Here is a 16,264-nt window from a genome sequence, read left to right as displayed (position 1 = left end):
ACCGTGTCGTCGAATTGGAATCGTTTTAATTAACAGTCGCGCGGAATGTGCCGCGTCCGACTTGCTTATCGTCGTTTAATTCCATAAACATCGGCCCAGAAAGGCAAGCGTTGCAAAGCTTGCAGGAAGAATAGAAAATACATTTATCGATCTTCCGATTGATTCCATTTTGATTCTACCGTTAGTTTAACTTTGTTATTTCAAAGTTTAAAGATAGAAGAACGTATTAAAGTCAGTAAACGATATGCAAGACACCGAAATTATAACACTCGCTATAATATTTAACTATCGAGACAAATATTTGTCTGGTTCTGCTTCTTTAATCTTAAAGGAGTTGAATCTTAATTAAAAAATGAATTCATCAATAATATGAATTTGCATAAACACGCGCAGCTTGGTGACCGGTTAACGAGACGAAAGTTAATCGAACCATTCTTTCCTGTTTCAGGGAACAAGTTCAAGGCCTGGTCCAACCGAGAGCTCCGCGGATGTAGAGAATATTTTAAAGGTAAGAGGTCGATAAATTAACCTTATCCTACTGATGATATCTGATAGTTTCTGAACATCGAAACGACAGCACGGTATTACGAAACAACGCTACTGCCGGTGTACGCGTTCCTCGCGACAAACGTCGAACTTTGCCTTTAGCCTGACCATCGTTGCAAGTTCGGCTTGGTCGATAAGCCAATTTTCTCGCCGATACAACGCTATCTCATTCGCGGTCATATCGTGGCTGTCGTTCAACCGAATCGACCCACCGGTTTGGTTCGGCCGTATCGGCTTTCGTCACCGCTGCTCGGGCATACACTTTCGCACCCTACAGGCAACGGGAACTTTGTCGTCGGTCGTTAATAGAATCGGCCAACCTTCCAGTCTTTTTCTTTTCCACCGCGAGAACCCACGATCGATCGATCGAGACTACGAGGTATGCGTTTTCGAGGAAAAGAAAAAGAAGCCGAACCGGGCCGCCTCGTACAACGTCGAAACGACGTGTCTATTTATAGGAACGTGTCCTTGAGGCATAAGTTCGATTCGAGCTATTTCAGGCTCGTAAATCCGCGGACATGGCCGTGAAACTGATCGAAAATTTAGCCAAGAGTTGGTTGATTGGTCGAGACGGTAACTAGACGTCGTTTGTTTTCCTCGTTCGGCGCTTACGCTCGAAAACGACGCATCGTGATTTCAGGGAACGAGAGAGTCAAAGGATTCCTCGGTGAGTCGCTCGGGGCACTTTTACTAGCCGGCGAACGACGTTTCAGCGACATGGAATGTAGGAGGTTCTCGGGAATAGCAAAGCCCTGAATTCTGTTCGTCCTTTCGAGAGGTCCTCGAGTCACGTGCCGCCGTGCTTACCGGCAGTCTCCATCGACGCGCAATCGCGTTCCCGTTTAAATCAACACCGCAAAGCGAGACTAGGTTTCCGGTGATCCTCTGGATCAAGTTTTCCGTAATCGACGATGCTTCGTTGCTAGTGTACGAAGTCTGGTTCCGCTCTCCTGTGATGTTCGATCGACGACGTGGCTGTGATATTCGAGATTTCAATTTTTCGTCGAAACGATATATACGCGACAGTATCGAGAGAAAGACAGAAGCCAGAGTATTGGCCCGAAACAATTTGCCCCGCGTGTTTCGTGAACCCGATTCCATCGGTGCAGACAGCTGGACTCGATACACGGTTGCAATCGGGCTGATAAACTGCCGGCTGACCCAGTTCTATTCGTGAATAGAGAATAATGATGGCGCGGGAATAGCTGGCTCGCTCGTGGGAGTCTAGGAATTCGATCTTCCCGACTGCCTTCGACGAGACACGAACAAAATATCTGGTCCGGTTCGGAACGCCCATCGTTTTAACTCGTCCATCGTCCCTATAACGAGATTTTCGGTTATAATGTTCTGGTTTCGGGACCGATAAAAGCTCGCCCCAACTCCAATGTTAATTTATGGACACGGCTTAACAGCGATTATCAGCGAATTGATATCATTATGGAGCTACAATACTGTGACACGCTTGATCGAGTATCGAAATATGGTGGCAGCGATGGGATGTCCTTGTCCGTGTGCCATCCATGGGGATCGATTAATACCTGGTCGCTGTGGGCGGTAACCGTTTTCCCTTTCGATCAAGATGTCGTTTAATTTCCTCTTCATACGCCTCTCTCGTGTATCTTCCATGTGTTTCTTGAATGTACAGTGGTTACAAGAGGTATGTGCACACCGTTGTATTTATTACAGTATTTACATACCAATTAACTAGGTTCAAGCAAGTTACGTTTCTTATCACGTAGTGCAACTTTCGTACGATTACGAAGATTTGTAATGAAATGTAATCTGATATAAAAACACTTCGTGGGAAAATATGGGTGTATGCAAATATCTTTTGTAGCCATTGTACATTACGGTATGTTTCTTGATGGAAATCGTTGTAGGATATGATTGGGGAAATGTTGGTTCGTGTAGATCGTTAGGCAAGCGTTTATCAGGCTGTCATACAATAGATCGTTTTCCGATTGTAGAAACTTTCGTGACTACGTTCTCTTAATTCACTCTTGAACGTCGCGTCGTCGGCAATGGGACTTTTACCGTGTTTCCTGTTAATAACTAAGTAAATTAACTAAGTCACTAGGTAAATGCATGCTGGTATTGTAATCTTCTGCGATGTGTCGCTTTAAACATTCATCAGAAACGGTAACGTCAAAGGAAATCTTGATCCGTACGAGTGTCGTTATCCATTCCGATAGAGAAAAGCAAAAAGAATAAAAAAAGAAGGAAGTGTATTTCGACAAAATGTCGTTTTTACAACCGCGAAGTGCGGAATAAATCTTTAAAAAAAAAAAAAAAAAAAAAAAAGAGCGATATATCTGTAGTACGGAGGAAGAAAGGTCATGTATTTTACATGTGTGTCAAATTCGGAAAACATTATTCATTCGACATGGAGCAATCGTGACAACCACTCTGTACATTTCCAACAATACATCTTCGAGCATTGCGTCGTTTCCTTGAAACCGCAATGAAACGAAACGAACTTTTTAATCTCTTCGAACAAGAATATCCTCTCGAATGTAGAACGTTTAAGGCTTTCCGTTTCAGCCTTCTCTTGACCAGCGTTTCTTTCATTCATCATCGAATCGATATACGTCTGCATAATTCAACAGCGTCAGAGGAGCAGGGACTCGAAAGTCTCGCAGATTCGTCGGCGAAACGGGACATCCGTTCGCTCCGTGTTTCCAACGAGAGAGAGAGAGAAAGAGAGAGAGAGAGAGAGAGAGAGAGAGAGAGAGAATCGAGTCGACGTTACCGTTCTCCGAGCTTTTCCACTTTCAGCGCGAATTTATGACGATACTACCGGGCAGTCGTCGACGTTGTAGCTCCGCTGGGTTCAACTGTGCCCCCTTTTCCCGCCGTATCCTCCTTCCTGCAGACCGGCCTAGCCGTTTGGTATAGAAGCACCGTCGAGGCCCATGAATTATTCTCACGGCTCTGCCCGTGGGAAAATACGAGAGTTGCGCCAGTAGGCATCGTAAATGCGGCTGCTAATTGCGCTCGCCGACGACGACCGTTAGCGTGGATCCTGAATATCGCGTTCTTTCGCCACCGTTATCGTCCCTTTCCCTCGCCCAACCCTCAACCCCTATATCGGACATTGTCCGCCTCCGTCTCCGACTCCGCGAGCCACCTCCATCCTGCGGTGTTCCTCTTTCTACTCTGTTCGTCGATTAATCGAGAGATTTTCAGCTTCCATTACGGTTGACTAGACGGCCTCGTGCCCACGGCGATATTTAGGGAGCAAACTCTTGCCGGACGATCGCCATTGCCGCAGGATCTCGCGTTCGAGCTTTTTCCAGCTTAAATTCGATTCCCGTGTAGCCCCTATAAATCGCGGCTAATCCAGTTTTCGGCCCACGCGCACGGTTCGTCGGGCTCTCTCCGCGCATTCGATCGCCGATTCCCAGCTTCCAGCCTCTCGTTACGTTTTTTCCCTTTTGCGTTAGTTGGTGAACCGTTAGCTTCTCTCCGGTTTCGCTTTTCCATCCCCCTCCGGAACACGATCGGTTGGTTAACCGTACACGCAGGGAGAAGACAATTAGACCGAGTTAATAAGGTCAATTCGAGGTTGATCGAGTTAACTCGCAGCCAAATGCTTTGCAGTCGAGACTCGATACCCAACGCCCGACCCTCCAGATCATCTCGCGACGAAGTACCGTTTAGTTTCATTTTGGTTTCACGATGGAAATGTTACCCTTCTAACGACGCCATACACTCGTTCAGATTAGTCAAGTTAGTCTATTTCAAGCTACTCGAAATACTCGTATTATCAACATTGTCCGTTTTCGGATTTAAACGTACAAAGTCTCTCCTCGTCCTTTAACATTTTTTCGTAATATCGTCCGTTATACTAATGTAGTATCGAAAAGAGAGAGGTGTGCGTTTTGTTACGCTGCGAGGTTTTAGTATGGTAGTCCTACAATGTCGCAGGCGGATCACCTTGTCTGCCCGACGAGGGACATACAATGTATCGACGAGCGCATCCAAGCAGCGACTTCTAGAAACGTCGATTTCGGTCGCTTGTTTCAAAAGAATGCGGCATATGTGATCATAGGCGCGAACGGTGGCGTGATCCGAGCGTAATGGGGGTCGTCTCCCCGAGAAGACCAAGAAATAATGTAAGAAAAGTAGTCTTTGTTGAAGATTCTAAGAGCAGATGTCGAGAGGTCGGATGTATAAAGCCGCTAAGCCGAACGAACACGTTGACATTGTTTATCACTGAATAATCTGTCACTCTTTATTATTATATTCATACACGTCTTTTTTCGATATCGTAGAACGATAGAATTTTCATAAAGAACGAAACTGTTAAATCCGACGATCATAAGCTAAGATCGTAAACAGGAAGAAGAATAGAAACTCGAAAGGATTTCAAGTATACGACAAGGTGGCACCGATGAATTGGTTTCGGTAGATGGCTGAATTCCAATCGCTCGACTAATCTGAACGAGGCTTCCATCTGACCTGATGGAATGAAACTGATCGTCGCATCGGTCGTTAGGGTGCATCTTCGAAGGGAAACAGCAAGTGTTCACCTACGATCTCACGGGACCTCTGGAAGAGACGTTTCACGGAATGCCATTACGACTGCGTCGCGTGACGAGATAAAAATACGCGCCCGTATTCCTCTTTTCCCTGGAAAAATCCGTCGCGTTCGTCGAATGGAATATTCGACAAGGATAATATTTATCCGAGAAACAGAGCCAGGCTGTCCGACGTTTGGAAAAACCATGGCTGAAATAAAGGATTGCATCGGGAATGGTGATGGCGCGCCGTAAATTCACAGGGGGGTTGATCGCGGGGGATAAATAAAAGTTGCAGCGCGATATATCCTCTGTGTGAAAATGGAATACGCGTTGAACGTGACGATCGATCTGCAACGGCGAATCGGCATTTTCGATTCCATGGTCTTCCCGTTGGTCCATTAGGCGAGCACAGGGAAACTGTTCGTAGCTCAAGGTCCCGCAAATGCGATCTTGCGAGTTTCCTTCGACAGCCACTGCATCGAGCGTCGACCACTCGCTAACGGGTTTTCAATCCTCCTCGCGTGCCCAGCATAATTATCGAACTGCATTACGGTGCTCGTGCGACGCACCAATAATACACCCTCGTTCATTAGGATCAGGAACCGAAAACAACAGTTATATTTACCATTTTCACGCAAGTAGTTTGGGCAAATTTTTGCCTGCCATTTGCGCAACGATGAATGCAGAAGTCTAATCTTTTAATTCTTTCCCCCGTTTCTCCGGATCAAATATTACGTCTTATAGATATCCTGGTACTTATGAACAGGAATGTGTACGTATCCCCATTCTACGATCATGATTTCGAAAAGACTGAATGGTCAATAATAAAACAAACGATATTCGTTATCGTTCGACAAATTACTAGCGGAGGGTCGCCTTCGTCCTCTTGATTCAAGTTCCTTCACCCCTTGTCGAGGCGCAGCTTTTGTAAATAGCCCTAGCTGTGACGATACATGCGATTTTGTTGGCCGGCTCGTAGTCACGCTACGGATCATCGAACCCCTTTGTTCTCTCGCCTGTTAGGAATAAATAATTCAGCGACTGTCGCGGAGGGCGGATTATCTTATCGTAGCCGTAGCTGTTCTCGAAATTTTCGGAAGTTTCTTCGCATCAACCGGTTTTATTCGTTCGATCGTTCGGCGATTCTAATCTAAACGTCATTAGTAAACCGGCAATATCGTTTTGAGCTGTATAAGTTGGAATATCTGGATAAGGACGGTGTGTAGATGTTCCACGCGAGGGTAAAAGGAAAGGAAATTGAATTTGGAACGGTCGATTTTCTTCTGGGAAGTACTGCGTTCGACTTGGGTTCAACGTTTCGATCCCATCGATCGTGGTCCCACGGATCCATTAGATGGCTCGTGGAATCCCCATAACTCGCGGTGGCGTTTCGTGTTCACGAGGAATAAAGCGGCTGGCCGCGAATGTAACTGGTTCGCACGAAATGGTACGTCGCGCGGAGAGGGTGACTCAGCCCCCGGAGAATTCTCTCCTCTTGGCAAACGTGTCGAGTCCTTTTTCGTTCGGCCCTGTGTGTCGTTCGTCGGCGTCGTGCCCGTGGTCGTCGAGCGGCGGGATGCAAATGGACGATTTCGTACGCGAGTCACGCGTGTCTCGGAGCTGCACACGGCCGAGCGAGAATAATAAGTCGCGATTAACGACACCAGTTCGTTCGCTTCGTTTCGTCTCTTTTACTTTTTTTTTCTTTTCTCTCCATTCTTCCTTTTTTCTTTTCTTTCTTCGTTTGTTCGCATCCCTGAATCGACAGCCGCGAACGATTCTGCATGCGAATCGCATCTTCGGTTCGACCGCGTTTTTCTCTCTGTTAACTCACCAACTTTTCTCTCCTGTTTTCTCTTCTGTAGATCGTGAGCATTCGCGTACCGGCCTTTCATTGTACAAATCGATTAATTAACGCTTTCCGGTACACTATGATAATATCGGTAGCTACTTAGTTACACGTTTCCTGTTATTATTATTTTTAATAGCGATACAAAATGATACGAGAATCGTATAGCGTGCGAATACTAAATCTATTCGTTGCAGATATTCAATTATCGTTGAAAATCGTAATTGTTTCTTTGTTTTCCACGAAATAAGGAAAACGAGCCTGTGGCGATGGCTGCTTTCTTTCTTCTCTCGATAAATTGCTGACGATCGTAGTTCATCTTTTCTACCATATTATCAAAGGTTTAATGGCATCTATTCTCTTTAAAAATTTGATACAATCAGAAACGCGTAAACATACGCATATCAGAGAGAATACAGTCGTCTCATAGATTTGGTCTTCCATTGTCCTTTCTGCGAATGTCGGTCGATGATACGCATGATCGAAATGCAACAGCGCCAATTAACGCAACACTCGTGTGGACGGTCGATGACGCGATTTTCGTTGGTGGGAAAATGTGGAGCGGAAAAATATCGGAACGTTAACTGGTAACGATGTTCTGCCGTGCGTTTCCGCTCGAAGGATAACGCTGCCATTGCCGTTCACCGTTATATTCACGACGCGCCGCGATACATTATGCATGATCGTGGAGCGATCCCGCCGCGGTTGCATTATTCTTTTTCGCAGGACAATCTATATATCTCTGTGTATATGCGATATACAATATTTCGCGTATCGTTGCGCCGTGTTTTTCCGCGGACGCTGCATATTTCCCAACTCGATTGCTAAACGATGAAAACCCTATTCAACGTTGCTGGAATACGCTGATACATATGTACACGCATTACCATTCATATTCGGACAATGTAGCCGATTTGTAACAACAATGCATGAAAGTTAACAAAATGTGTAAACGAATGAAAGATCGATGATCAGAAACAACATTTATCAGCCTTCCGAACAATCAACAGATATTAGACGTATTTAATTAAGATTTAAAATGAGAACAAGTTCCAAGTATAAAGATTCAAGGATCGCAGTAGGGCTGAGCGTCCGATAAACTGTAATTTAGCATTATGCGTAATAATAATAATAATAATTCGCTGTTACTGTCGATAAGATTGATCGATAAAATAAAATTGTCGGTGAAACTGTCGATAAAAACAAACCGGAGATCGTTCGATCGAAAGCAACTTGGACCGATAAGAAACTAACCGTTGCTTTTTACAATGAATTTCTTCAATCGAATCGCTTTGCCCCCTTGGAAGGAGAAACCTCGTTGGTGTGGAAACGTGTGGACCATCAGGTCGAAGATCTGTTTCGATTCATACGCGTGGGTGCCAAGCAGCCGGGCCAGATTTCCAATTTATCGCGCGTCAAATCGGTAGAGATGTTCAAGAACCTGTGACGACATACAGGACCCTCTGGAACATCCACTTCAAACCGGAGATCTTTCGTCGAAACGCACACTCTGCGCTAATGCGACTCTTTAAAAAACCTCACGTTACTTTACACAGTTTCTCCGTCTCTGCACTCAAAGTTCTCGTCACATCGCACGCGTCGCGCATTTGGTCGGTTGGGACGAACGTCGCACGAGGACGCACATTCGTGTCGACATCGTCGACGATGCAGTCCGTTTTCCCACGTTGAATAAAACGAGGAAGACATCCACGTCCACGTTTCTCGACGCACGTGCGTTACATAGCGCGTGATTCTCACGTGGGCAGTGTTTAAAAGCGACTTTGATTGCGACGTCGACTAAGCCGTGTCACGGTTACAACGTGCACGTGCACGTAGACGCCGACGAACCGTGGATAGCTCGATATTCACGTTTCTGTCATCGAAGCAGGAACAAACAGGCGCGAACTTTCGCGAGCTTGTCTTCCAAAGTTGTATCGGGAACGGTAGAACTTTGTCCTATCGTATATTGGCTATACGAACAAGTTAATACTCGGCTTCGAGTATGGAGATTCATAGCCGAGCCTCTGTTAACGGAATTATTATCGGACGTAATTACAATTGCAGCAATAGGCGTACTTATAATGGATCAATGCGTCATAATCAATATATGCAATCGTTTATTTGTATCATGAATAAATTCCACGTTTAAGGAAGAAATAGTTGAACGCGATATAGGAATAGCTTAAACAAAGCGATAAACGAGCATACTCGATTTCAGTTTTCCCGAGAATTAACTTTTATTAGTCGGACTCTAATAATACGAGATGAAGAGATTCACTCGGTTATTCGGACATTTTATAATAATGTTATTTACCATATAAGTGCGAAGATAGATATCTACACGTACGTCTCGTAAGAAGGCGTATAGAAATAACGCAGAAACAATAGTTTTGTATTTCCCAATTTTACAATGTCTAGTTGTCTTTAATATCCTTCTGACGCAAAACTGATGCAATTGTAAATATGTCGTTTTACGTGATAAAAATAGAAACACAACGTAGACTTTCTATTCGATAGGAGGAAATTTGCAATTTTTTCGACTGTCCCACTATCGACGCCAAACAGCGATATCTATCCAAAATTCAGATATCGAGATTCGAAGCAAGTTGTAAGCGTAAGGTTTACTGATATAGAAATCGTCAGAATTGATGACGTACGTTATCATCATGTCCAAGTTCGAGTCGTAGAAAAGATGGACATTCTCTTTGGCTATTTTTCATTACCATAGTAAGGGAATAACACGGAAATCGGACTTCCGGGTAACGCGTTGAAATCGTCTCGCGTTCCGATCGAATCTCGTACGAAGAAGCAGCACTCGAACCGGTCGAATTTTCACGGCTGCATAATTCGCCGTGTAACGCCGGTAAACAAGCTCTGTCGTTGATCGTAGGAAGAATATAAGCACACCAACGAGAGGCTTTTGTCTCGTCGGTCTTTGTTCGCGTCGACGGATGTCTCGACGGGTCAATGAATCGGTCCCGACGATTCGCCGGTGGAAATGCGTTTCGTTCAGGCCGCGCCATGCCGATGTACCAGACTGCATTGTTCGCGTGTTTGCGACTTCCACTCCATCCTCGTGATGCACGGCGTGCGTATGGACGTTCGTTCGTTCGCTCACGCGCGCGCACGTGTTCACGAACTCGAGACCACGGCCCACTACGTTAATAGACACGAGTTCCGAGTACCTGGTCGTCGCGGCTGATCATACGCGGAATTCGTGGACCTCGGTCCGGTGCCCATTGACGTAATCGTGGCCCAGATGCGCTCGGTCTTACGCAAAAGTACTCGTTTTCGAGATGTACCACTTGCACAAGCCCACGACCACTGACGCGATGCCGCGATGAAAGGAAAAGGGTCACCTTCTTCGCGGCTCCGACAATGGACGAAAGAAAAGGTGACGTGTTTTCTCTGCATTCGAGTCGGTTTACATATCTTCCCTCTGCTCTTTCTTCTTTCGTTTCTTCCGAGTATGTACGTGTCGATGTTGAGAATTGTGTTTTGCGGACGAGAGTCGAGGATGAATTACACTCGTGTGTCGGCTTAAACGTTAATCGACGTACGATCGCTTCTGTTTCAGGAAATGACTATGCCGCCCACGCCTCTGTCGGCTATCGCCCAGACGCCGAGAAAGGAGCCGGAGTCGAAGTTCATGTTCAATCCTGTGCTAGTAAAGGTGAGCTTTAGATTCTGTCTGTTCGTGTAACAAATTTTGCTACAGTATAGATAAACGCTCTTTTTCCCATTGTTGCGCATCATTAAACACTATATATACGCAGAGATCTGTGCGCAAGTATTGTCGAGACACGTGCTAGTTTCGTACGAAGCATGATAATGAGCGTAAAATATCAAGCGAACGACTAATCGATCAGAGCTTTATATTCATACAGAGTCGCGATCCAACGTGCACACGCGAAAGGCATACGTTTCTTACAACTATTTCGAAGAATCGCAACGATATAATAAATCATTTTTCAATTTAAATCTTAAGATTAAAGAACGAATGAAATAGGAAACTCCAAGAAGCGTACACGAAATTACTAAATTCAAGATAAAGTCGTCTACAGTGTGTATAGAACCAAATAACAAAAAAAACTCGTATCATTTGAATATCAAAATTATATAGACAGATATACATAGACAAGAAGAGAATTAATTCTATTATATGTGTCGGAGATGAAAGAACACCGGAACCCCTCCTTGGATTCGCGGGAATACCGTAACGTTGTAACTTAGATTAAACAAATGCCGCTCCGATTATTCGAGATTTATGATCATGAGCTTGGGCTCGAGGCGACAATCAGTCGCCGAACGTAGCCGCGGTCAAAGGGATGAACGTTTTATTTAACAAAGGCACAGAGTAACTCTATATCTCTCCTTAAAAGAAATAGTCGTAGCGACACGTGGCAGTAAATACTTCAATAGTTTCTATCCCGCGGCCCGCCACACGCAGATTTTGTCCTCCGGGTAAGATGATCGCCGGGTGTCGGCATGCCTTTGTAGTGTATGTTTAGCTAACGTGAGGACCCGCTATAGATCTTAAGATTTAGTCAAGCGAAGTCCTTCAAATAGACTTTGTTGCAACTACGGGAAGATAGGAGAAACCTATCTTCCACGAACGATGCCCCCCGTCAGCAACCTCCCCTCAAGGGCGGCCAGCATCTCTTTCAAAACGCCGATATGGAGATCGACCAATTAGCAACAGCGCTAATTTCCCTCACCTTTGGAACGAAAGCTTTCGTTGACGAATCCGAGGATCTCATGTCCTTAGACACACCCATTATAGTTTTCCTCGACGGCATCATCGAGACGGAGATTCGTTCTTTCGTACGATCTCATCGACGCATGACAGTACCACCTTACAACCAGCGAATACCTCACATCTAGTTAACAAAGAGTTAGACTTGAACTGTGCGAAAACATACGTTTATCATCCCGTGACCGCGGATTCGTTTCGAACCTAAGGTCATTGTTACTAGTGCTACGAGTGCCTAATCTTGTTGATAAGCCTGTGCTAGTAAACTCTTTATTGTATCACGGCAATGGCTAATTGTAATGAGAATTCATCAAACGCCCCTCTCCATAATCCTGACCCTAATCCGACATATGAAATTGCGAACATTCTTATTACAGTATTGAATAACGTGCATCTTTAAACCATAATTTAACGTTTTAGGCGTAATAATAATTCTCAAGGATTTCGATAAATTCCCAATGATTTTTCGAGTTTACTTAGATTATTATATCTGCCCCGATACTTAGGAGCCGTGCTGTGTGAACATAGCGTGGTATATAGAGTCGCGTGAAATTGAGCGATCGCATTCCCGTTGATTACAGAGAAGCCGTAGCAAATCTTAGGACGCGTATCGATCGTGGAAACGTTTCGAATTGTATCGAGCGACCGAGAAGTGTTTCGTGCCACTTGGCACTGTGTCAAGAAGCTCGCGCTCGACCGAGACGGACGCCTTTCGTTGCGGATAAATCGGCTTTCGCGCAATGCCCGTGTGTCCGTTCTAGAAAACGACCGGTGCGGCCTGTTAAACGCGGAATTTCGGTTTCCTCGTCGTCCACAGGCCACGCTCGCGGCCGCTGAAAACGCTCGGCGAAGAACGCGAGTCCGATCGATCGATGCCGGCGTTTTCGAGTCGAACAAGCTGTAGCTTTCGTGCCACTTGGCTTCGTGTCAAGAGTTTCGTGCGCTGCCGAATGCCGTTTCGTTTCGTTCCGTCGTTGCCGGCGAGAAGAAAAAAGAGAAGAAACGGAGAAAGGAAGGACGAAAGAGAAGCGCGCGAGAGTCAGCGTGGATAAAGGGGAAAACGAGCCGCGAGATATCAGTAGCTTCTCTGGTGAAAAGCGGATTAATTTCTCGAGGCTCGTGTTTTCCTTTTTACGATGCCGAATCGCGTGGGCGCCCGCGGTTTTCCACACTGCTGACATTCGTCCGACAGCTATGAGGCGACGCGATTAATTGAAATTCGCAAGATCAAAACGGTCAGCCAGCTTTCGCGCGACGAAATTTCCCGACGTATGCCGCGACCAGTTTGCTTCTTGAATTTTATCTCCCACGGAATAGTCGTAAAACATGGCGACGTGCTAAAACCACGTTTACGTTAGGCAACTACAGTTGAGATGACCAGGTCGTTCAACCAAAAATAGAGGAATGGGCTATTTCTGGTTGAATGGCTACAAGCCGTTTCAACTTGGTTGACATTGTGTTTACGCGGACTGTTGCGAACAAGTTAAGGTAGATCGAGTCGATCGATCGATCAATAGTAGCCTAGCGTAAACGAAGTCTTGGCAAAAACATTAAAGCGGTACGTTTTCACGTGGAATATCTTTCACGACACAAAAATGGAGCTGTACGTTAGTCTATGGTTACACTGGTCAGATTTATCAGCGTCCCGACGAATTCTTCAGATAAAACGAATATACAAATTGTTAGGAGTACAGTAGTAATTTATGAAAGTAATAATAACGAAACACCCGTAATTTTTTCTCTAATTATAGTAATAATCTCAACAATCTCGACATTAATATTATTATCGTATTTTGTTACTTCCACGCTATGATTTGAAATATACTTGCTGCAGTTTCCTATCAAATTCACAAAATCTTGGATGAGTTAGTCTCATTTCGATCTTCGAATCCTTCAAATAGTTGGAAAGTTCGTTCGAAAATGTATGCCATAAATATATAATCATATAATCACGATGTATCCATAGTTGTAACCAAATTCGTTCTAATAGAGTAGAAAATAGTTAAATTCGAATCGTTGTTTGACGTGGCCAGTTCGATCGTGAAGTTACGTTTGTAGGTCGCCCTTCCTGTTTGATATTATCAATTTTGAATAATCGGTGTTTTTCTTTGCAGTTGACCGAGGTGACGCCGCAGGAAGCCACGAAGCCTCGTAAGTAAAGTTTCCAGTGTGTATTGCATGCCTCGTGTTTCGGGCTAATCCCCCGTCGAGTGGAAATGCTCGATGGCGCGATCGAAGACGGCAATCCTGTTACCTGTTCCATTCGAACGCGACTCTAGTCTATCCGATGCGCCAAAAAGCTATCCCATTATGAGGCTGACGATAACAAGCCTCTCGGTATTACCAGCTATCCCCTCGTTGGAAATGCTTGAACGGACTACGACGTTTTCTACGCGATTTCGCGTTAGTCAAACACTCTCGATCGTTCCATACGAGATTTTACGTAAAGTAGATTCCGTTTTAAAAGAGCAGCGGTCTGTAAACGGTTGGTCGAGGCTTGCAGAAAAAGTGGTCTTATTTCGTCAACGGCTGTTTAACGTTTATAGTCCATTACGTAATTAACTTTGGCGAAACAAGAGATTTTTATTACCGTACGAAACGAGTCTGATTATCCGCGGTGCAGTGCGTGACAACGATGAATGCTCGGAAACGGATATTTCGGAACAGTTTAACTTCGTTTCCCCTGTTCTTCTTTTCCGCTCTTCTTTTCCTTCTTTCTCCCCCTTTTTTTTCTTCTTTTTTAAGTTTATTTACTGTTTTTGCTTTTATACTTTAGACACGATAATGGTCATGACGAAACTGCCGCGGGCTAATTTAATCGTTGCACGCGGCGTTGTTCGCGAGTCGGTCCTTTTCAACCGGCGAATCTCGTATTATTCTTTGCAACGTGAAATATTTTCATAAAACCGCAGGAATTATTTGCGTGACGGCCCCCGTTGGAAACAAAGTAGCACGGCCTATGAAAAACCTGTGGATTCATTGCGATCCGCAAAAAGCCCGAACGTCAATTTGCAGCCGCGTTTCGCAGTCACTGACCTTTTCCATTAACTCACCGTCCGGGGAAATTTATATTTGACTCCGACGGTTTCGTATACACGGTTATACGCGTTTATATGCGCACGGACGGACAGACGGTGGGAAAATATATATTTTGGCGACGCGCGGAAAATTTACGTTACAGCAGCTGATTCGATAACTGTTTACCTTAAACATCTAGAACTTTTTTAGAGGCACGTAACACAGGTGCTGTGGCTGACTGTCGTGTGATTTATGCTTCATCGAGTATCAGATATAAAATGAAACGTTGTCCATTCACTGCGTAACATATTTTTACTTGGTTCAGTTTTTTCTTTATTCGTTCGTAAATTTTTCCTTGCGGTTGTCGATAGCTGATCGAGTATGAGGCGGAACGAAATTAAATGCTGATTGAATCTCATTTAATTCTATATTAAGCTTGAAATAATAATTATTATGCGCATAGATGAATGCATTACGGACTAAAAATTTCAAACCCTGTTTCCGACTACGTTTATTCCAAATCTTCTATTAACCTTTTATTAATCTGTAATGTTAATCGAAATTTTATATTACGGGGATGGCAAACTCACAATTGCGTTTTGACAATTACTTTCAATTCGACACATCGTTTACATACAGCGATTTCAAATTTTTCTCTCACGGTATATTCGCTGCTCGGTCATAACAAACGCATTTTCATGAATGAACAAATCCACCGATAGGCGACGATGACAGCGTGATGGAATATTTCCATGACTCATTGTCTGTTCAGCTATAGTGCTTCGACAATCCAACAAATTTAGATTTTATTTCAACAATTACAAAATAAAAATCAACTGAAAAAGAGCCGATAGATAGTTGACACACCGCGACAGAAGATCAACCGAGATGCAAAAAAATATTTGTGAATGGTCACGTTTTACAAATTTCCGATTTACGTAACCGTCGGTTCGTGAAATGCGAGGCGCGCGCCACAAAATTTTTACCAGATCCCATGTTTGTTCACGAAAATCCAAATATTTAGTTAGCTTTCGGCCTGACTACTCGCGTGCTGGCCGACGTCACGACTTGCCACGCGTATAACGGAGACCATTGTCAAAAATGGAGAATCACGTCGCGCCAGATTGTCCGAGGTCCAGGGCAAAAACCTGTGGATTCATTGATATTCGAATGTTTCTAAACGATGCGCACGCGGACTGGTGGGGGCGTTCAAACTCGTGAGAGGGCGAGGGAGCAGCAAGGGATACTGTTTCATGAATTAACCATTCGATGTGGCGGCTCTCCCTTCCGTTTGACGTCGATGCTCGAATATACACTGGCCACTTTGCGACGCCTATTATCGTCGCCGTTACGAACGTGTACGCGCGTGTGTTACACCCCATGTCCCTCGCGGGCCGCGGGCTGAGAATTTGCTTTTCGCTTCGTATATTTGAGTTTGCCTCATCGCGCGCGGTAAACCGACCTCGCGACTTCCACGCATCCCGCGTATCAAATTCTCGAAAATCAACGCTTCTCGATTCTCCCGCTTTATTCCTTTGAACTAATTAGCTGGTCGATTCTTTCATCGCTAAATTT

The 16,264-nt window shown here is 44.7% G+C and overlaps 1 protein-coding gene across 15 annotated transcripts in view; it reads left to right on the top strand.

The window, feature by feature from the left end:
* The window catches only part of LOC126918311 (AF4/FMR2 family member lilli), a 169,130-nt gene that overhangs the window by 101,414 nt on the left and 51,452 nt on the right, over positions 1 to 16,264 (top strand). For all 15 annotated transcript variants that reach the window (XM_050726027.1, XM_050726032.1, XM_050726031.1 and 12 more), the window contains 3 exons: positions 449 to 508; positions 10,496 to 10,591; positions 13,786 to 13,822. In XM_050726027.1, the coding sequence (XP_050581984.1) occupies positions 449 to 508; positions 10,496 to 10,591; positions 13,786 to 13,822 (193 nt within the window). The remainder of the gene's footprint in view (positions 1 to 448; positions 509 to 10,495; positions 10,592 to 13,785; positions 13,823 to 16,264) is intronic.

Source organism: Bombus affinis, chromosome 7 (assembly GCF_024516045.1).
Source record: "Bombus affinis isolate iyBomAffi1 chromosome 7, iyBomAffi1.2, whole genome shotgun sequence".
NCBI lineage: Eukaryota > Metazoa > Arthropoda > Insecta > Hymenoptera > Apidae > Bombus > Bombus affinis.
Note: the sequence above shows the minus strand (reverse complement) of the source record. Positions and strands in the feature narration are given on the sequence as shown.